At 40.6% G+C, this 23,478-nt stretch overlaps 1 protein-coding gene across 1 annotated transcript in view; it reads left to right on the top strand.

Annotated features, from left to right (window-relative positions):
• The window catches only part of LOC144500017 (protein diaphanous homolog 3-like), a 606,420-nt gene that overhangs the window by 72,103 nt on the left and 510,839 nt on the right, over nucleotides 1-23,478 (top strand). Inside the window, exon 5 of the mRNA XM_078222760.1 lies at nucleotides 21,463-21,599. Coding sequence (XP_078078886.1) covers nucleotides 21,463-21,599 — 137 coding nt within the window. The remainder of the gene's footprint in view (nucleotides 1-21,462; nucleotides 21,600-23,478) is intronic.

Below are 23,478 nucleotides of genomic sequence, written 5' to 3'. Positions count from 1 at the left end.
CATTGTGGTTTCCATTTAAAGGCTAGTAATTAAAACTCCTTTTTGGGTCGACTGATTGTGTAGCAGAAGACTATTGCACATCATTTCTGAAAGCCTCAACATCTAAAATCTTGAGTGGCTTTTGGTTATGTTATTAAGAAAACCAATTCAGTGTTAGCCTTGACTTCTCAGAACATTCATCTATGAAAAACCTGATATGACAAATGATTGATGAAGAAAGATGGATGCTATTTGTTGCAGCGATGCAGTTCATGTTCCTTGTGTCCCATTTCTAGCAGCCTGTACATTTTTAATTTGGCACATTAATTAATATGATGACCCATTCTGCTTAATTTTACGAATATGAGCAACTACCAGTTTCAACACAGCAGTTCAGGACTTGAAGAATTAATTTTTTTAAGGTCAGTGGCAATTTCTGTACCTTTACAGCCCTGTACCCTCAGGCAATTAAACATATATCTCCATATAGTCATCAATTGTTGGCAAAGCTTAATGCTCAAGATAAAACCTGTTAATCGTGACTGTTTTGTCATAGTGACCACCATTTTAATTTAGCTGCATTTTGGAAATGCAGATATGCATTTGATGTCAGATGAATTCTGGGGATTTTGGGTAGCATTATGGTTTTGTATACCAGTGTCCTTCTCGACCAGACAATGCAATTTCATCAAATGTAACAGTAATACTAAGATAAAAGCAAAATACTTTGGATGCTGGAATCTGAAACAAAAACAGAAAATCTCACCTGGTCTGACAGCATCTGTGGAGAGAGAATAGAGCCAATGTTTCGAGTCAGGATGACTCTTCGTCAGAGCTGAATTTACAAGTCATTCTGATGAAGGGTCATCCTGAATTGAAGTGTTGACTCCATTCTCTCTCCACAGATGCTGTCAGACCTGCTGAGAATTTCCAGCATTTCTTTTGTTGCAGGAGTGTCTGAGATTGAATCAAAACACTTGATTGCAGAGATGAGTGAAAAATTCAAGAATATGCCTTGTACAAATAATGGATTTTTTATAATTGGTTAAATTTTTAATAGGTGGCAAAACCACAATGATATAAATGAAATCAGCAACTAGCTATTATGCTTCCCTTGGTACGAAGCACTCAAGGCTACAGAACAGTAAGATTCAATTTACCTCCTTTTTCCCTGCCTTTGGGAGCACATGTAACAGATTGAGTAAGTGAAATCCAAGTCTACTCAGGATCTGTTTTTCTGGCAGACTGACTTCCTGCTGAATATTATAAGCTCTGACACAGACCCAGGTTAGTTGAGAAAGGTGAGATCACAGTAACAGTACTCAGAATAGCTGTGGTCTCCTTATTCAAGGAGGGAAGTAGTTGCATTGATGGCTTAATAAGGCTGAAGATATAACTGAAGCATTCGCAGCAATCTTCAGCCAGAAGTGTCAAATGGATAATCCATCTCTGCCTCCTCCGGAGGTCTCCAGATTACAAATGCCAGTATTCAGCCAATTCGATTCACTCCACACATCAATAAACGGCTGAAGGCACGAGATACTTCAAAGACTGTGGGCTCTGATAATCTTTCAGCATCAGTAATGAAGACTTGTGCTCCAGAATGTTTTACACCTCTAACCAAGCTATTCCAGTGCAGCTACAATACTGACATTTATCTGGCAATGTGGAAAATTGCCCAGTTATGTCCTATACACAAGAAACAGGACAAATCAAACCCGACCAATTACCGCCCCATTAGTCTACTCTTGATCTTCAGCAAAGTGATGGAAGGGTTCACCAACGGCGTTACTAAGTGGCGCTTACACAGCAATAGCCTGCTCATGGACCCTCAGTGTGACTTCTGCCAGAGTTTCTGACTTTGTTACACCCTTGGTTCAAACATGAATGAAAAAGCTGAACGCCAGAGGTGAGGTGAGTGTGACTGCCTTTGACATCAAGGCAGTATTTGATTTAAGTATGGTATCAAGGAGCCCCAGCAAAACTAGAGTCAGTGGGAATCGGGGGAAAACCTTCTGCTGGTTGGAATCATTCCTGGCACAAAGGAAAATGGTTGTGGTGATTGGAGGTCAATCATCACAGCTCCAGGACATCATTGCAGAAACTCCTCAGGGTAGTGTCTTAGGCCCAGCCATCTTCAGCTGCTTAATCAATGACTTTCCTTCTGTCATTTGATCAGAAGTGAGGATGTTCACTGATGACTGCACAATGTTCATTATCAATCGCAACTTCTCAGATACTGAAGCAGTCCAAATGCAGCAAGACCTGTACAATATCCAGGCTTGGGCTGACAAACAACATTCAAGCCACACGTGCCAAGCAATGACCATCTCCAACATGAGAGGATCAAACTATTGCCCCTTGATATTCAATGGCATTACCATTTCTGAATCCCCCATTATCAACATCCTGGGGTTACCTTTGACGACTGAACTGGACTAGTCATATCAATATTGTGGCTACCAGAGCAGGTCAAAGGCTTGGAATCCTGTGGTGAGTAACTCACCATCTGACTCCCCACAGCTTGTCCACCAACTACAAAGTACAAGTAAGGAGTGTAATGGAATGTTCTCCACTGGTCTGGATGAGCGCAGCTCCAACAACAGACGATGTTTGACACCATTCAAGATAAAGTAGCCCACTTGAATGCTACCCTCCCACAAACATTCAATTCCTCCACGACCGACAGTGTTAGCTGTATGTACTATCCACAGGACGTTTTGCAGGAACTTACCAAGGCTCCTGATGCAGCACCTTCCAAACACAAGATCACTGCCATCTGGAAAGACTAGACCAGGAGATACCTGGGAACATCACCACTTGGAGATTTCCTTCTAAATCACTCACCATCTTGACTTGGAAATATATCACGGTTCCTTCATTGCCGCTGGATCAAAATCCTGCAACAACCCTATCTAACAGAACTGTGGGTGTACCGATACCTCAGGGACTGAAGCAGTTCAGGAAGGCAGCTCATCACCACCTTCTCGAAGGTTCCTATGGATGGGCAATGAATGTTCGCTGAGCCAATGATGCCCACATTCCATAAATGAATTTAAATAAATCTTCAGAGAGGGTTTATTCTTGGGATGAAGGGGCTGTTTCATTAGAATTTAGAAGAATGAGAGGTGATCTTATTGAAAAATATAGGATGCTGAGGACCTTTTTGAGTCGATGCTGAGAGATTGTTTCCCCTCGTGGGTTAATTCAGAATGATTGGCCATCGTTTCAGCATTAGGATGGAGATGAGGAATTTTTCCACTCGTGTTGTGAACTTTTGGAATTCGCTTTGTATCAAGGAATGAAGTGAAGATTACTTTACTTCCCCATCCCGTCTTGTATTTACCCTTACAGAATCTGTGGTTGAGATCATAACAATCCATGAATACATGGAGAGCACCTTTTAGATAATTTACGCTGTTTCTAACTACACCTATTTTTTAACACAATCAAAGAACATGGCTGCATTTCAGACTGTGTGTTCTTTGTTTTGTAATGGCAGATTTTAATTTTCACACAGACTAATATTCAGGATAGTTTTCTGAAACAAAATATCTGAGAACTGACAAGGGAACGGACCATTCTAGATTTAGTAATGAGCCAACAACAAGGGACAAACAACTTTGGTTGGGGTGGTATACAGACCACCATTACCACTACCAAACTGTCGTGGTACTGTTGGGAAAAGCATTAGACAGGAAATTAGAGATGCATGTGTTAAAGGGACATTTGTGAAAACGGGCGCCTTTAATCTGCATATAGATTGGGAGAGTCAAATAAGGGACGGTACAATCGAGGAGGAATTTCTGGGGTGCATACAGGATGGTTTACTTGAGCAATACGTTGAGGAACCAACAAGGGATCAGGCTATATTGGACTGGGTGTTGGGCAATGAGAAAGGATTTGTTGGCAATCTAGTTGTGAGAGAACGCTTGGGGACGAGTGACCATAATATGGTAGAATTCTTTGTCAAGGTGGACAATGTATTGATTTTGAGACTAGGGTCCTGAATCTCAATAAAGGTAACTATGATGGTATGAGACATGAATTGGCTATGACGGACTGGGAAACATTACTGAAAGGAAAGGCAGTGGACAGGCAATGGCAGGCATTTAAAGAATGAATAGGTGAATTCCGGAAGTTGTTTGTTCCTGTTTGGCACAAGAGTGGTAAGGGAATTGTGGCCAAACCATGGCTTACAAGGGAAATGAAGAGATAGTATCAGATTCAAGGAAGAAGCATACAAATTGGCAAGAAAAAGCAATAGGCCTGAGGATTGGGACGAGTTTAAAATTCAACAAAGGAAGACCAAGGGATTGATTAAGAAGGGAAAAATGGAGCATGAAAGTAAGCTAGCAGGGAACATAAGAACTGACTATGAAAGTTTCTCTGGATATGTAAAGAGAAAAAGATTGATTAAAAACGAATGTAGGCCCTTACAGTCAGAAACGGGAGAATTCATAACGGGGAATAAAGAAATGGTTTAGGAAGTAAATTTGTACTTTATTCATATCTTCCTTTGTGAATGAAGACTGAAGCAATCTGTCAGAAGTATTTAGAGAAACATGTTTTAGCGAGGAGCTGAAGGAAATAGAGAAATGGTTTTGGGGAAATTGATGGGATTGAAGGTGGCTAAATCTCCAGGTCCTGATAATCTTCATCCCAGAGTACTTAAGGAAGTGGCCCTGGAAATATTAGATCCATTGGTGGTTATTTTCCAAAATTCTTTGGACTGTGGAATAGTTCCTACAGATCGGAGGATAGCTAATATAAGCCCACTATTCAAAACGGGAGGTAGAGAGAAAACAGGGAACTATAGACCAGTGAGCCTAACATCGGTACTCGGGAAGTTGCTAGAGTCCATTATCAAGGATTTCATAACCCAGAATTTGGAAGGCAGTGGTATAATCAGACAAAGTCAGCATGGATTTCCAAAAGGGAAATCCTGCTTAACAAATCTATTGGAATTTTTTGAGGATGTAACCAGTAGAGTTGACCGAGGAGAACCAGTGGATGTGATTTATTTAGACTTTCAGAAGGCTTTCGACAAGGTCTCGCATAACAAACTACTATGTAAAGTTAAAGCACGTAGGATTGGAGGTCAAGTCTTGGGTTCCACACGGATCTGTGCTAGGACCCCAACTGTTTACATTATATATTAATGATTTGTAAGAGGGAACTGAATGTATCATCTCCAAATTTGCAGATGATACAAAGTTGGGTGGGAAGGTGAGTGTGAGGAGGATGCAGAGATGCTTCAGCATGATTTGGACAGGCTGAGTGTGTGGGCATCTGCATGCAGATGCAATATAATGTGGATAAATGTGAGGTCATCCACTTTGGTAGCAATAATAGGAAAGCAGATTATTACTTGAATGGGTGTAAATTGAGAGAGGTGGATACTCAATGAGACCTTGGAGTTCTTGTGTCTCAGTTGCTGAAAGTAAGTGCGCAGGTACAGCCGGCAGTAAAGAAGGCAAATGGTATGTTGGCCTTCATAGCGAGAGGATTTGAGTATAGGGATAGGGGTGTTTTGCTGCAATTCCACCTTCCACCTTCTTCTGTTGGGAAAAAGATAGAAAAGTCTGAGGTCACGTACCAACCGATTCAAGAATAACTTCTTCCCTGCTGCCATCAGATTTTTGAATGGACTTACCTTGCATTAAGTTGATCTTATTCTATACTCTAGCTATGTTGTAACACTACATTCTGCACTCTCTGCTTTCCTTCTCTATGAACGGTATGGTTGTCTGTATAGCGTGCAAGAAACAATACTTTTCACTGCATCCTAATACATGTGACAATAATAAATCAAATCCAATTGTATAGGTCGTTGGTGAGGCCTCACCTGGAGTATTCTGTGCAGTTTTGGTGTCCTTGTCTGAGGAAGGAAGTCCTTGCCATAGAGGGAGTACAGCGAAGGTTTACCAGGCTGATTCATGGGATGGCAGGACTGTCATATGAAGAGAGACTAAGTCGGTTAGGATTATATTCACTGGAGTTTAGAAGAACGAGAGGGGTCTCACAGAAACTTATAAAATTCTGACAGGGTCGATTCAGAAAGAATGTTCCCAATGGTGGAGGGAGTCCAGAACTACGGGTCATAGTTTGAGGATAAGAGGTAAACCTTTTAGAACTGAGGTGAGGAGAAATTTCTTCACCAAGGGTGGTGAATGTGTGGAATTCACTACCTCCGAATGTAGTTGAGGCCAAAATGTCTGATTTCAAGAAAAATGAGATATAGTTCTTGGAGCTAAAGGGATCAAGGGATATGGGAGAAGGGGGAACCAGGATATTGAATTCGACGATCAGCCATGATCAAGATGAATGGCGGAGCAGGCTCGAAGGGCCGAATGCCTGCTCCTCCTTCAAGTTTCTATGTTTCTAAGTCATTAATTTGTCTGATTTTGTTTTTGAAAATAGATGATAGGAACATAGGAACTTCGGAATTAGGAGTTGTAGTAGGCAAATTCAGCCCTTTGAGCCTGTTCCGCCATTCAATCAGATCATGGCTGATCTTTCCCTGGTCTCAAATCCACCTCCCCACCTGTGCCCCACATCCCTCTTTCCCTTTTTAAAAATTAGAAATATGTCAATCTCCCTCTTGAAACCATTCAATGATTCTGAAGCATGAAAGTTCCACTCTGCGTTGCACCTAATGTTGATTTGGATGTATACTCCTGTTGTTTAATTGATGCTAACCTGACGTACTGGAATGCTCTACCTAACTGTATTGTGGACTCATTGAGTTGCACCTGGTCAATGAGGAAACCTTCAATTAACCTTTGAGAGTCAGTCATTGTGCCTGGTCAATTGATGTGAGGAGTTACTGAGTGATATAAATCCATGTTGCTGTTGGCATCTGTTTTAACAAGTTTCAGTAATGGCCTGCATGTCTTTATGTCTTTATTATTAACTTCTTGCCTTTATTATATTCTAAATATACATTTCTTGTTTACATAATGTATTTTGTTGGAATCTGTCAGAATTTGTTAGATAAACGTCTTGATAAATAGCACTGAGCCAAACTGACCAAGAAGGTCCCAGATTCATTTTCTGCGGTATCCTGAATTAGTTGATCTCAGTTGCAACAGTGGCAGAGAATTCAACTGATTTCACATAAATTGATTGACTGGGAAATGCAAATGCATGGTGAGGAGAGGATTGGGATTGGCTGTGTCTCAAGATCAATGACAAAATAACGATGAGGCCATGGCTGAAGTGAAAATAATATAGTAACTTCTGGCAAACAGCAGATTCAAATATTGCTGCCTGAGTTACGCCTCTGCCATTTGTGAAAACAATATTTTGCTGTTTGCCTCACTACTGATATGTGTTGAACACTGTGAAGTTGCTGTATTTACATGGTAGATACAAACTAAAATTGTCACAGCAAATTAAGTATTTGTCATTTCAAGTGCAAGCTCCCTTCTAATGAATTAAATGTTAAATACTGCAGGCCAATCTTTTTGGGATTAATATTTAACTATTAAAAATGGGGAGTCAGATTCCTAAAAGTTAAAAATGTTGTCTTTTTACTATTTTATTTTGCTCAGTGCAATCTTTCTTTCTGTCCTCATTCATCTCTAAATTTATCCTCTTTTGTTTACACTTCCTTTCAGTCCCTATATTGTTTATCTCATGATTCTTATTCTGGTTAGTTAAGAAATCCTGGCCGACTCACCCAGTTTTCAGATACTCTTTTACTTTGCTTTACATTATCAGATCTGAGTTTCAGCTACTTGCTTAGCAAACGTTTATGATAATTGATGTGGGATTTCTGTTTATTCCTTGCATCTTTCTCAAAGGAAAGTGCGTGTTTGTGTGGTTCTGAGAGAGATTAGGGTAGTATTGCTCAGAAGATGCTCATCTATCTTTGGGTGAAGAAATACAGTTTTTGCAGGTTGAGTTTGTGGACTTGCCTGGCCCTATCAGTGACATGCTGGCCTCCACAGATACATCAGATCTGGCCTTTGCAAGGGAGGTCTGAAGTCAGCAAGAGACATGGTGTGAATGATCTCCATTTTCCAGTGCTTCTACTCCATTGACTTTTTACACATATCCCAGACAAGCTTCATGAGCCCAAATCTGATAATTCTCTAAGTTTCTAAGTGAAATGAAAGCTGAAATCAACCAAATGTTTACAGCCATCATAAGGAAATCAAATACAGGGAGGTTCCACTGAATTAGAAAAGATCAATATGGTGCCTATTTTCATGAAAGATCGGAAAACATATTAGTAACTGTAACTACTTGAGCATAGCACCTTTAAGATAATAAAACTTCCCAAGACGGTTCAAAGACAAAACAAAATGGAAAACAGTATTTGACACCGCAATGTACAAAGATATTTCGGCCGTTGATCAGGAACTTGGTCAAAGAGGCAGGTTTTAAGGAGTGTTTTAAAGGAAGACAAAGAGACAAAGAGGTTTAGGGAGGACATTCTGGTGGTTAGAACCGTAACACCGTCAAGGACAGTATTAGAGCAGTGCAGGTATTTGAGGGTTGTGGGGCGATTGTAGCAATATGGAAGAGTGAAGTCATGGAAGGATCTGAAGACAAGGATCAGAATTTTGAAACTAAGGCATTAATTGTATTTAATTGTATGCAAGTGGTAGATCTTAACTTGATGGTCATTTGAGCCCCCTATAAATTGACTTGGGCTAAAACTATGTTGTTGGGAACAGAGGTATATGCTTGCACGTATAACTCTAAGTAAATATGAAAATATGTATAATTTTGTATCTAAATATGAAAATGTGAATAGATTGGTTCCAGTTATATCCTTAACCAAATGGCTTTCTTGGTCAGAGTACATTAGCAGAGAATGGTTGCCTGAAGGGCAGGATTGGTGCGAAGAAAAAAACAATTTGGACAGAAAACAAAATTCTAGCTGCCATTGTGAAAAATGCAGAAAGCAAGTGTAAACTTGTTGGGCTATGATTATTCTTCTATATTCTCTGAGTCTGAACCGCATGAACAGTGCAACAGTCAAGATGGTGGCATACCAATAATTCAGAGGTCCAGTCCAATTTTCTGGGGCAAATCCCACGACAGAAGCTGCTGGCATTCAAATTCAATTAATAAATCTGGAATATTAACATAAAACCTCATTTCCATAATGGTGACCACATACCATGAAAGAATAAGGAAAAAAGCTGAAGAGATATGTGGACGCTGGTTATGTCCCCACCAAAGAGCAAATCAGCTACATTCTTGGCATTGTTATTTCCTAACAGAAGTCAAATCAGAAGGAAAGTGTTTTGTGAGCTGGATGCTCCTCAGCTGGTTAATGTTAGCATATTTACAAACAAAATGATTTGTTAAATGTTACGAGGCATTGGTAGACTTGATTGATTTAATTCAAAAGATTGGACAAAGGATATGCAATTTAGAGATCTTTTTATTGCTACCAAAGCTCAAGTCGTTGGTTTGCTAAGCTTCTGGTCCTAAGTGATCAGTTTTCGGAGAGGGGAGACTGTTGGATCAGATGTCTGCCACCTTGGAAAAACTTCCTAATTAAACAGTAATTTCCTTCAGCCTTCATGGAAGAATGGGGAAATTCTGCATTTGCACAAAGAATGGAGAACTCGGTGATAATGTCGGATTTTTGAATGGTGCAGTTACAGTACACCGGTGTCAAAAATGGAAGGTTAAAGGCAGGCAGAATGCAAGAGGATTTGAGTACAGGAGTACTCAAATGTCTTGCTTCATTTGTAGAGAACCTTGGTTAGTTTGCATCTGGGGTATTATGTATAGTTTTGCTCCCCTTGCCTAAGGAAGGGTATCCTTACCTAAGGAAGGCTATCCTTACCAAAGAGTGAGTGCAGTGGAGGTTCACCAGCTCAATTCCTGTGATGATACGACTGTCTTATGATGAGAAATTGAGGAGAGTGGGCATATATTTTCGAGCATTTTGAAGAAGGAGAGGTGATCTAATTCAAGGGTGCAAAAAGGAGGTTCATCTAGAACCAGGAGACCGCAGTCTCAGAATAAGGGGCAGGCCATTTAAGGCTGAGCTGAAGGCAAATTTCTTCATTCAGAAGACAGTGAATCTGTGGAATTCTCTCCCTAGGAGGGCCGTGAAATTTCAGTCATTAAGTCTGTTCAAGACTGAGATTGATAGATTTCTATATACTAATGACATTAAGGGATATGGGGATAGCACGGGAAAATAGCATTGAGGTAGTTAATCAGCCACTATCTAATTGAATGGTGGGCTTTTGGGTATGAACAGTCTACTCCTATGTTCCTGTGAAGGTTACCATAGCAGGTTTAGCTATTGAATTGGAGGGCTAGTTTAAAGAGTAATAATTTGGAAATGAATCCCAGGAATGCTCGAGAAACAGTAAATGAGTTCTTTCGTTGTGATTATCCTGATGCAATGAACTGGCCAAAGCAGAGACCTTGAATGACATGTGATGCAGAGAATCTGCGGAACAGGATAAAAATAATTATGAATCCGAGCTAAGTTATATACTGATTGCAAAATTTTAGTCCTATGATAAATATATTAGTTGTGGACTCATTTAACTATGCAGTGCTGGATCGCACTTGCACTTCGTATGTAGAACAAATTGGTTGAATGGTGCTTTGATTCATGAAGTTTTAAGGGGAAGAGACACAATCTTAAGGGATATAAAAGTATTGTTGGCATTAGATTTGGTGATGACAGCACATTGAAATCACCAAAGAGATTTGTAACTTCATGTTAGATAACTGGAATAAGCTATTTTATAAGTACTTATATCACCTCCAGTGAGATTCTTTTGCTAAGTAAACCTTCTATGAAAAAGGTACAAGTAGAACCTCAAGTGGGACATAATAAGACTTGGTTATAGAATCATAGAAGTGTTACAGCACAGAAGAAGGCCATTCAGCCTGTTGTGTCAGTGCTGGCTCTGTGCAAGAGCAATTAATCCTGTTCCACTACCCTGCCTTTTCCCCACAACCCTGCATTTTTCTGAATTTCACGATCGAATCTGTTTCCACCACACGTGAGGCACTCTGACCCTAATCACTTGTTGCGTAGAGAAGGTTCTCCCTGATGTCACCATTGCTTTGTTTGCCACTTACCTTAAATCTATGTCTTGTAATTATTGACCCTGGGAACAATTTCTCTCTATCTACTCTCCTATCAACTTTCTCTTCTCCAAGAAGAACAACCTCAGCATCTCCAACCTATCTACTGAACTGAAGTTTCTCATCCCTGGAACCATCCTTGTGAATCTTTTCTGCACCCTCTCTGATATCTTCACCTCTTTCTGAAGATGTGGTGCCCAGAACTGTGTGCAGTGTTTTATCTGAGCCCAAACCAGTGTTTTATACATGTTTATCATAACCGCCTTGCTTGTGTACAATATGCCCCAATATATACAGGATCCTGTAAGCTTTCTTAACTGCTCCCTCAACCTGTGCTGCCTGTTACCTCCCAAGTCCTGCTCCTGCAGTTGTTCTAGTACCCTTTATTTTAGATTGTCTGCTCATATTCTTCCCATCAAAATGAATTCACACTTCTCAGCAATAAATTTCAACTGCCACTTGCCTGCCTTGAACTGAACTGTAATATCAATTTATATGCACCACATCGGATCCTGATTGCATAGGTGTTGAACAGAATGCTTGACACTGCATCTAACCCACTAGATTGGCACAAACATTGCCTATCCACTCCGCTTTTCGCCATTTTTTTTGCCTCCAATAGTGGAAGTATAATTCATCGAGTCTTGTTACTCGAGCTTCTGTTCAGACGAATAGCAATTAAAGGTTAAACAGTAGCATAAAGTCAATGCAGCAGATTTCACTTAGAATTGTCTATTTAATCTTCCTTGAATATAAAAATAACAGTGTGACATTTTGTTAACTTTCAGTGATACCAATCCAAACAGATGTCACATAAAACCTATGTCTTAGTTTCACCTAAATAGCAGAGTCTTTATACATCCACTTCATGCTGAGGAACCCAGAAGAACAAGGAAAGACTGCCTTGTTTGTCTGTCAGAATCAGTAGCATGTGACTGTTCATCTGGATTTGCAGTTTATCACTCAAGCCAGTTCATAATTAGTTCATAATTCATATGTTTTAGGATATAACTTTTAGTTTTAGGAATTAAAAGTTAAGCACAAGTTAAGTGAAAATACTTGGTTAAGAGACTGATATGCATCCAATGTAAAGGCAGATCAAACAACCCTGTGTTTAATAACAAGATTTATCTTTCAAGCTCAGAGTTGGAATCATAGATTAGTTGCAACACAGGAGGCTATTTCGCCCATCATGTTAATGCTGGCTCTCTGAAGGGGCAATTCACCTCGTGCTACTCCCCCACCTTCTCCCTGTAGTCCTGCACATGTGTTACTTTTTGATAATCCAATTCTGTTATAATATCTTGATTGAACCCATGCCTTCACCACACTTTCAGGCAATGCCTTCCAGATCCTAGCCACTTGCAGTGTGGAAATGTTTTTGCTCGTGTCGCTATTATTTCTTTTGCCAATTACCTTAAATCTGTGCCCTCTGGTGCTCAATCCTTCCACGAAAGGGAGCAATTTCTCCCTTTCTACTCTGGCCAGACACCCCCCACCCCCATGATTTTGTCCATACTTCCCCATAACTTTAAATCCTTCTGTGAAATCTCCTCTCAACATTTTCCTCTCCAAGGAAAACTGTCCCTCTTCTTCTAATCTTCATCATAACTGAGGTTCTTCATCCATTGAACCAATCTTGTGAATTGATAATCATGAAAAAATTAAACCATGGGTGATCCATCTCTGGATCTCTTAGTGGACATGATGTGGAGATGCCGGCGTTGGACTGGGGTAAACACAGTAAGAAGTTTAACAACACCAGGTTAAAGTCCAACAGGTTTATTTGGTAGCAAAAGCCATACAAGCTTTCGGAGCTCCAAGCCCCTTCTTCAGGTGAGTGGGAATTCTGTTCACAAACAGAGCATATAAAGACACAGACTCAATTTACATGAATAATGGTTGGAATGCGAATACTTACAACTAATCAAGTCTTTAAGAAACGAAACAATGTGAGTGGAGAGAGCATCAAGACAGGCTAAAAAGATGTGTATTGTCTCCAGACAAGACAGCCAGTGAAACTCTGTGGGGGTTACAGATAGTGTGACATGAACCCAATATCCCGGTTGAGGCCGTCCTCGTGTGTGCGGAACTTGGCTATCAGTTTCTGTTAGCCAAGAAACTGATAGCCAAGTTCCGCACACACGAGGACGGCCTCAACCGGGATATTGGGTTCATGTCACACTATCTGTAACCCCCACAGAGTTTCACTGGCTGTCTTGTCTGGAGACAATACACATCTTTTTAGCCTGTCTTGATGCTCTCTCCACTCACATTGTTTTGTTTCTTAAAGACTTGATTAGTTGTAAGTATTCGCATTCCAACCATTATTCATGTAAATTGAGTCTGTGTCTTTATATGCTCTGTTTGTGAACAGAATTCCCACTCACCTGAAGAAGGGGCTTGGAGCTCCGAAAGCTTGTGTGGCTTTTGCTACCAAATAAACCTGTTGGACTTTAACCTAGTGTTGTTAAACTTCTTACTCTCTTAGTGGAACCAGAGAGTCTGGAAAAGGCAATTATATCCATTGGGAGATAGATTATTCATATGGATTGCAGAATCTAGCAGCCCTGTTAGCTGGGGGTGCGTTTCCTAGAAAGGGCGTGAACCTGATTTCGTGTTATCATATTTGAGCATATTACTAAAGGACCTGATGCCATCGTGTCCAACCATGTGCATACTGCCCTCAGGTGGCATGATGTCATGCCGGCGTGAATCACTACTGGTTTTCAAAAGCAAAGACCAGTTATGATGACCATTGTGGGAGAATGGAGGTGTCTGTCAGCCCCAAGGTTGAGGGACAAGGCTGGGCATTGCCTCCCAGCATCCTGGCAGTGCCAAGGGGCACATGGAGTGGTGGGTGATTCCTGCATTGGGGTGTGGGTGATTCCTCTTGTTAAGGGTGGGGTGGGGGGGGGGGGGGTCCCTTTTGCAACATATGTCACCTGTATACTCATGTTAGGCAATTGGCCTTTGGATGTGACAGTGCTCCACTGTGTGTCATGATCACTCAGCTTACCACCATCCAGATCTTGATCCATTGCAGCCTGTTCTGCAGAACCACAATGTAAAATATGTGAGTTTATGAGGCTCCTCATCGCATTCTATCAGCTGCTCAGATTCTGAGAGTTTTTAATCAAAACTGATTAATTGGGAGGAATGAAGTTTCATAGTTTGATTACTATGTTGGATCACCACTGTCTTAGAATCACGCCATTCCGAATGGCGCCCTCTGTTGGGATACCCTATATCCCCAGAATTCAAGTCTATGTTCAGAAGTTGCTTACGATGCCTTCGAGCTCTCCCGAATTTCCACCTGATACCTCAGCCTTGATAAAAGCCCTTCTTCCTGCATGGAAAGCATTCATATCTGCAAAAATCACTGATGTAGCCTTGGTCCTCTCTAGGGCTGGTGGGACTATTGTCCAGCATAGCAGATAATTTGCAATCTTTCCCATAGACTAATTGATAGAGACTGGAACCGCAAACCATCTGAAGCAATGCTTTGCATGAACTGTCCATACCAGTGCAGTTGTTAACTTACAGTTTGGTTGATTTGCTAAGATTTTATGCAGCATTTCATCTATCACCGCTTAATTCCTTGCACAGACTTTCTGGCTGTGGTATTCGTAATCACAATGTTCATGTTTTCACACATCTCTAAACTCATCATTAACAAATTCCCCTTGATTATCATCAGAACATTAGTGGGTGCCCCAAGTCCGGTCCCTATCCATTCCTGTGTGGATTTATCTACGATCACCCTTTAGTCCTTGCCATGTTTTACTGTAGAAAGACTAAACCTGGTTGTCAGGTCTGTAAAGTTGAAATGAAAATATTTTTCTTTGTTCTCTACTTTTAGATACATCGCAGCACCCTCACTGAAGTCATGTGCCACTGGAAGGCTGACACTAGGACCTGGCAATGTCTTCCAATACTTCTTACATATTTCACATGTACGAATCTCACTGATGAACCTTGTATATTCTTCATCAACTACACACATATCCTTGGTGATTTTTCACATGAAGAGTGAGCAAATTGTCTTGTGCAGCTTTAAGACAATTTGTTTTTTTTCCCTGTGATTCTTCTCACCTGTGTCATTATTACTTCACTGGCATTCAGAAGAGAATCAAGGTGACATTTTTGCCAATCTGTTGCACACACTGTTGAGTTGCAACCATGATCTGACACTGCACAGTTAAATGAAAACGCGATTAATATACATCACCTGATTAAAGCTTCTTGTGATGAATATAATTCCATCAGACTGATCTTCATTATTATATTCAGCCTCCTAATTCTGTGTTATGCATCACTTACAGAACCAGCTTGAAGGGCTGAATGGCTGCCTCCTATTTTCTGTGTTTACTTCACGAGCCCTGCTGTTCTGCTTTAGATAGTTCATCGCATAATGATATTTTCAGTCACACCTGAAGCACCTGTTAACTGTTTCCTCGGCATTTCTGGGGTTCATTCACCTACTATTCCAATCTTGTCATCTGGTGAAGAAGAAGATCAGAAGAGTCAATCTTTACTTAATTTTAGATTTTTCTTCCCCCAAAGTGCAACATTACAAATGTACAACTTGTAACTCTGCAAGCCATCGCCAGTGTATATAACTGTCTGTTCTGTTAAACTAATGAAAGGGGATGACAACCCCTAATGGGGCAGCTGCCTCTTTATATGTGCACAAATAATTATCCAATAAATGTTTCTGTCACTTCTTGACTTAATGAAGATAAACGCTCTTCTTGAGACCTTTCAACATCCACGTTCCATTAATCCCAACTCTTTTCACATTTTGACCCGTGTATTCTATCTCGAGACTCTTGCTCATCTATCTCTCCATCTTATTATATTATTAACATTGGCAATCTGTGCCAAGTTCATTTTCCACTAACAATTGAGTTCCCACTAACAGAAATATTCATTAAACATTAGGTACAGCTTAAAATATACAACAGATCTCTCTTAACTCTCCATCAGTAAATCTTGTTCACATGTTACATGTATAAAATTTTACACAATTATGATTAGCACTTCTTGTTGTTCACGTCTGGAACAGCCACCTAGATTGATGCAAATTGCAACTAAAGGTTCAGCATTTAAAAAAAAATGTGCATAAAAGAGAAACAAGTGATGTAGTATTGCAGATTTTATCTTCATTGAGTAGTTCCTAATTTTGCATTTGGGTTACAACGTGAATGACAACCTAACACTTAACACAGCAGGAGATAGTTCTGAATAGCTAGCACTAGTTGGAAGAATATGAAGTGGTGACCAACATTAAAAATTACAGGTTGTCAGTATCGATGGTTTTAATTCTGAAATAATGTAAGATCTTGCAGAACATTGACATGATAGAAAAATCATATCTAACTACACAAATTGACTGTGGAACAATTATCTTTTATGACTTAATGCTATGCAATGATAGCCAACAAAAATATGACACATACATGTAATATTGAATTCAGCATCGCTCCCTAGCCAGGGGAAACAATGTTGCAGTGCCAATCATGTGAAGTGAGGTAGTACTCTCGCCTAAGTCATCAATATAGACTGTAAATAGTAGATGCCCAAACACTGGTCCTTGTGGCACTTCCAAATTATAACCTACCAACTTAAATATCCTTTTTATTTCCATTTTGTGCTTTCTTGTCCATTAACCAATCCACTAGCGTGTTGATATATTACCCCATCTCAGTGAAATATTAATTTAGTATTGGCACTTTCTGGAATGCCTTTTGGAATTCAAAATATATTACATCCACTAGTTTGTCTTATTTCGATACATTCTCAAAAAACTCCACTAAATTTGTTAAATGCAATTTTCCTTTTGTCAAGCCATGTTGACTCTGTTTGAACAGGTTGCTGGCCTGTTACCAGAGGCTGTAGCTTGAGGGTGCTACTTCATCAAGCATGGCTGTCCTGGAGACTCCTGCACTCTTACCATCTGCCATAGATGCATTGGAAGGATTTATTGGTTGATGATCAACCTGTTTGGCGATGTTATATACATATCTTCCATAGCCATCAGGTTCTGGAGTGGACACCCGAGCTCCTGTCTCAGAGGCAGGAATGCTACCCACTGCGCCAGTAGTTCTCTTCCTTCATAATAGATTTCAGCATTTTCCCGATTACTGATGTCAGACTAACTGGCCTGTAATTCCTTGTTTTCTTGTTCCCTCCTTTCTTTACTAGCAGTGTTACATTTGCTAACACCAATCTGCTGGAACCATTCTGAAATCGAGGGAGCGTTGGAAAAACTTAACCAGTGCATTCACTATCCCTGCAGCCAACTCATTTAGAACCCTTGAATGTAGGCCTTCGGCTCCTGGGATTTGTGGGTTTTTGGTACCTTAAGTTTCTCCGAATACTTTTTGTCTGCTGATATTAATTGCCTTGAGTTCCTCATTCTTATAGCCCCTCAGTTACCTTCTATTTCTGTTTTGTAATTTGTGTCTTGCAGTTTGAAGACTGAGTCAAATATTATTAGTGATGACGCATTTCATATCAGTGTTGCTTTGCTTCAGATAAACATATAAGATTTCAAAACTGTGCTGCAAGCCTGACCACTTTATGACATGGAACTGATTGCTTAGTAATCAACTGGTATCGAAGAACTGATGCTTAGTAATCAACTGGTGTTGAGGCTGACTGACACTTTGATGCATTGAATGCTGTTGTTCCACCAGACTGCATTGCTGGGGAGTATTTAAATAAGACCGAGAATACCAAACATGTAGTATTGGCTATCATTTCTGCTTGCGGGTTAGCCCAGTGTTATTCAGAGTCCAGAGTACAGCTATCTAAATTTTTTGAAAGCACTGGCAGAGATGTTGCTAGTTACCAAGGGGTGCTATCCGGTCATCGACCTGGTGCTGTAGATGAAGAACGCTAAGACCATTTGTTCACATACCTCTTTTCTAGGTAGCTGGGAAAACAGTCAACATCAATAGTTGCTGAATGGAATGTGTCACCAAAGTATTGTCAGCAGCACAGAAGGGCAGAAAGGATGTTTATTTTGTGTAATTCATTTTTCTTTGCTGCAATAATTTTTTTTCTCAAATTTAACTTGAAAATCTTTTCTAAATCATAGTTGTTTGCTTTTTGAGATTCAAATGTAGGCTTACTTAGACATTTAATTTGCTTGATACACTTTAAGGCTATCAAGCCTGAATCCTTTATTGTTCTTTGAGGGATGTGGGCATTGCTGCTGTTGGAGCAGCAATCATCCAGGCAAGTTCAGATATTCTATCATATTCCTGACTTGTGCATTGTAGGGAGTCAGGAGGTGAGTTATTCTTTGCTGCATTTCTAGCCTGACATGTTCTGATGGCCACAATATTTACATGGCTAGTCCAGTTCATTTTCTGGTCAAAGGTAACCCACAGGATGTTGATGGTGAAGGATTCACTGATGATACTGCCATAGGCACATGGTTAGATTGTCTCTTGTTGCAGCACTTGTGTGGCACAAATATTACTTGCCATTTATCAGTCCAAACCTGAATGTAAAGCTGCGTATAGATACTGATGATGTGGAGATGCCGGCGTTGGACTGGGGTGAGCACAGTAAGAGTTTTAACAACACCAGGTTAAAGTCCAACAGGTTTATTTGGTAGCAAATACCATTAGCTTTCGGAGCGCTGCTCCTTCGTCAGATGGAGTGGAAATCGAAGGAGCAGCGCTCCGAAAGCTAATGGTATTTGCTACCAAATAAACCTGTTGGACTTTAACCTGGTGTTGTTAAATCTCTTACTATAGATACTGAAGCAGTCCGTATCAGGCATCGCAGACGGTAGTGAAAAATCATCAGGGAACATCCCCTTTTTTCTGATGGCAGGAAAGTCGTTGAGGAAGCAGCTGATGATGTTTGGATCTAGCCCCCATATACTCCTGTTGCAATGTCCTGGGGCTGAGATGATTGGTCTTAAACAACTACAACTATCTGCTTTTGTGTTGGGCATGACCTCAGTTGGTGGAGAATTTTCACCCTGATTCCCATTGATTTTCCATTTAAGAGGACTTCTTGATGCCTCATTGAGTAACTGGACTTGACTTCAAGACAGCATTTGACCATGACCTTTCCTTTGGAATTCTGCTTGGTGTGAGTTTTTGTTCTGATTTCCACCGAATTCAATTTTGCTCGGGCTCCTCAATGCCACATTTGGTCGAATGCTGCCTTGTAGTCAGGAGCAGTCATTCTCACCTTGCCTCACTCCCTGAGTTCAGCTCTTTTGTCTGTTTGTGGACCAAGAATGTGATCAGGTCAGGAGCAAAGTGGTCCTGGCAGAACTTGAACCAAACGTCAATGAACTGGGTATTGCTGTGTAAATTAACACTGCTGACAACACCTTCCATCACTTTGCTAATGATTGAATGGAGGCCGATGGGGCAGTAAATGACTGGACTGATTTGTCTGGATTGGATTTGTCCAGATTAATGTGGGCAGGACATACCTGTTAATCTTTCTGCATAGTTGGGTAGATGCCAGTGTTGGAACTGTACTGGAACTGCTTGGTTAGGGCACTGTTAATTCGAGAGCACGTCTTTACTACAATTGCTGGGATGTTGTTCGGACCTATAGCCCTAGCATTATCCTGTGTCTTAGTTGTTTCTTGATGTCAAGTGGAATACATCAAATTGGCTGAAGACTAGCATCTGTGATGTTAGGGAGCTCAGGAAAAGGCAGAGATAGATCATCCATGTGGCAGTAATGGCAATGGCTGCAAATACTTAAGCTTTGTCTCTTGAACTAATGCGCTCAGCACCCCCATCTTTGAGGATGGAGATATTTGTGGACCTTCCTCCTCTACTTAGTTATTTAATTGTGCACCACCATTGCTGACTATGTGTAACAGCATTGCAGAGCTTTGGTCTGATGGGTTGGTTCTGGGATTGCTTAGCTCTGTGTTTCTGCTGTTTGGCATCCATGTTAACCTTGTCTTGTAGCTTCACAAGAGTGAAACCCCATGCTCCTGTGCACTTCCTTGAAGCAGTGTTGACTTGTTGGCTTGATCTGATGGTAGAATCAGGGAAATGTCAGGACATGAGGTTACAGATTTTGGTTGCATACTGTTCCGTTTCAGCTAATGGCCTACAGTGCCACATGGAAGCTCAGTTTTGAGCCTCTAAATCTGTTCTGAGTTTATCCAGCTACCACCATGGTAGTGCCACACAACCCAATGGTGGGTATACTATGCTAGGTGTGAGGACAGGACTTCACCTTCACAAGAACTGCTCTGTCGTGACTCTTATTTATACTGTCGTGGACAGCTGCATTCCCAGGCACTGCCCCGTCACCCGACCAAGAACTAGGAATTTGGACATGCCCATGAAGAGCTATTTGGGATGCTAAGCAACTCAGTTCATCACTCCACCCTGTTGGAGACTCCAGCTGCCCTGGGCAGGTGGGGGTCCAGTTTGGCATTGCTGCTGTGATTCTGCTCTTCCTCACGGTTTACCCAGCCCTCTCCATCATCTTGACGGCTGTGCTTCTTTAATGGGCTAGAATCTGCATTGAAAGGAGAGAGAGGGAAGCCACGACCAAAGCTAGAGAGTGTGCGCATGGTGAAAACAAAAGAGAAACAATTCACTGTCAAACTGCCTATTGCTCCTCCAGTCAGAGACTGTTTCTCCCATGAATTTGTTGCTAAAAGCTCATTGTTGAGTCTATCAGAGGCAACTGTGGGGGAGAAATGACCTGTGAATGGGGGAGCAGCTTTTACAGGTCTTTCATTGAACGTAGTTGTAGTTTGAACACTGGATCACAGGCTGCATACAGAAGCTTGGTGAGCTGTTGGTTGGACAAGCCTGGTATAGAGTTTAATTACTTAAAAATACAGAACTCTTAGCAAAATGCAGCAGAGTTAATGCACAAAATAAACATTTTATTTATTCTTTAATAGGATGCTGACGTTTCTTGCAAGGCCAGCATTTGTTTCCCATCCCTAATTGCCCTTGAACTGAGTAGCTATTTCATTGGGCAGTTAAGAGCCAACCAAATTATTGTGGGCCAGACTAGATAAGGATAGTAGAGTTCCTTCCCTAAAGAACATTAGTGAACTGGATGCGTTTTAACGACAATTGACAATGGTTTCATGGTCATCTTTGGACCTTTAATTCTAGATTTCTTTTTCTTGAATTCAAATTCCGCTGTCTGCCATGGTGGGATTTGAACCCCAGTCCCCAGAACATTACCCTGGCTCTCTGGATCACTAGTCAAGTGACAATACCATTGTGCAACCTCCTCCCCATGTGACACCATCTGACAGTTTATGCACTTTGAGTCCTTTCTTGGAGTACAGTAGATGGATGTGATGGACCATCCACTATTACATCTCTCTACCCTAATCAAACAAAATGTTTCAGTATGATCTTTGTTATTTTTCAGGGCAGTTTGAAGAACAGACAATACGCCGCTACCTTACCACACGAGTTCATCCAAGAGCTAAAATCAGGTGTTGCAGATGAAAGACTTCTCTGTTCTCTGGAATCACTCCGGGTATCTTTGAGCAGCAATCCTATCAGGTAATGAAAGTATCACAAATGTATGAATCAGGCACTCAGAGTAAACCTTATACATGTACTGAACTTGCAGCCTTACAATTTGTTAATTTTATAATAAGTTTCTTGTTAAAGTGAGTAAAATTAACACTAATCACAGCTCTATAAATATTTACCTGCTACATTATAGCAAGTCAAAATAATTTATGTGCAATCTTCCTTGACATTATAACTTGATCATATTAGAAAACTGAAGTTATTTAGAAAACTAATGTATTGTTCAATGTCCGAATGACTATTCATGTAGTTGGAGGAAGATAAATTTGATTTTATGTAACTTGTAATTCTGACTGAGCTGTTCATTCACACTAGTTTATTGTACTGTAATATAGAATTGCAAAATAATGTGGACTGTCTGTTCATAAATTAATTTAGTCTTGTGATCATTTAGAGACAGAGAAAAGAGAGACCATTCAGCCCTTGCACTTGTTCTAGTCAAAAAAAAAAGTTATGCAGCTTAGTCTCTCTTTGCAACTCTTGGTCTGTAGCCCTGTAGGTTTACCTTCAAATATAGTCTTCCTTGCTATATTTGGTAGACTTCTGTTGTTACAGATTTTGTTGTTGGAGGACTCTTGAATCGTAGAATCAAAAAAAACCTACAGGAAGAGGCCATTATGCCCATTGAGCCTATGCTGGCTCTTTATAAGTGCAGTCATGCTTAGAATAGCCACTTTTTTTGGTAATACTGTAAATTTCTCATTGTCAGGTGTTAGGCAATAGAGATGGTTTTAAGTAATTTATATTTCTATTTGCGTGTGTGTGCTAGAAATAAGGTATGGCTTTAAGCTTAAACTTAATTTCTGTTTCTGCTTTTGTGTGTTAGGAAAGGGTTAAGAACTTGTTTTTTTAGTTTCATTTTTTAAAACTTTGTTTATAACTCTGAGTCTGTTTGGTTGCCTGCATTGTAATGAGGTTTTTACAATCCCTTAAACAATACAAGGTATAAAAAAAACTAGGCTGTTGCTAAGAACAGTAAGAAGTCTAACAACACCAGGTTAAAGTCCAACAGGTTTATTTGGTAGCAAATGCCACTAGCTTTCGGAGCACTGCCCCTTCGTCAGGTGGAGTGGGAGATGTGCTCACAAACAGGGCATACAGAGACAAACTCAATTTACAGCATAATGATTGGAATGCTAATACAGCTAATCAAGTCTTAAAGATACAGACAATGTGAGTGGAGAGAGCATTAAGCACAGGTTAAAGAGATGTGTATTGTCTCCAGACAGGACAGCTAGTGAGATTTTGCAAGTCCAGGCAAGTTGTGGGGGTTACAGATAGTGTGACATGAACCCAAGATCCCCGCCAGCCGGGTTCATGTCACACTATCTGTAACCCCCACAACTTGCCTGGACTTGCAAAATCTCACTAGCTGTCCTGTCAGGAGACAATACACATCTCTTTAACCTGTGCTTAATGCTCTCTCCACTCACATTGTCTGTACCTTTAAGACTTGATTAGCTGTATTAGCATTGATTAGCATTCCAATCATTATTCTGTAAATTGAGTTTGTGTCTCTGTATGCCCTGTTTGTGAGCACATCTCCCACTCCACCTGACGAAGGGGCAGCGCTCCGAACGCTAGTGGCATTTGCTACCAAATAAACCTGTTGGACTTTAGCCTGGTGTTGTGAGACTTCTTACTGTGTTTACCCCAGTCCAACGCCGGCATCTCCACATCATATTGCTAAGAAACCAGGGGCCCACTCTAGCACAGCAAGAGCAGTTGAGTCAGTTTTGGAATCAGATAAATCAGTGGCAAGGAACATCCCACAGGCACTGCCAGTATAGGAGGGCAATATAGAGGGACATAAAGCAAGTCCCAGAAACCAGAAAGAAGGACAAAA

This window comes from Mustelus asterias, chromosome 10 (assembly GCF_964213995.1).
Source record: "Mustelus asterias chromosome 10, sMusAst1.hap1.1, whole genome shotgun sequence".
NCBI lineage: Eukaryota > Metazoa > Chordata > Chondrichthyes > Carcharhiniformes > Triakidae > Mustelus > Mustelus asterias.
The sequence above is the reverse complement of the archived record's forward strand: the minus strand, read 5'-3'. Positions and strand labels throughout refer to the sequence as shown.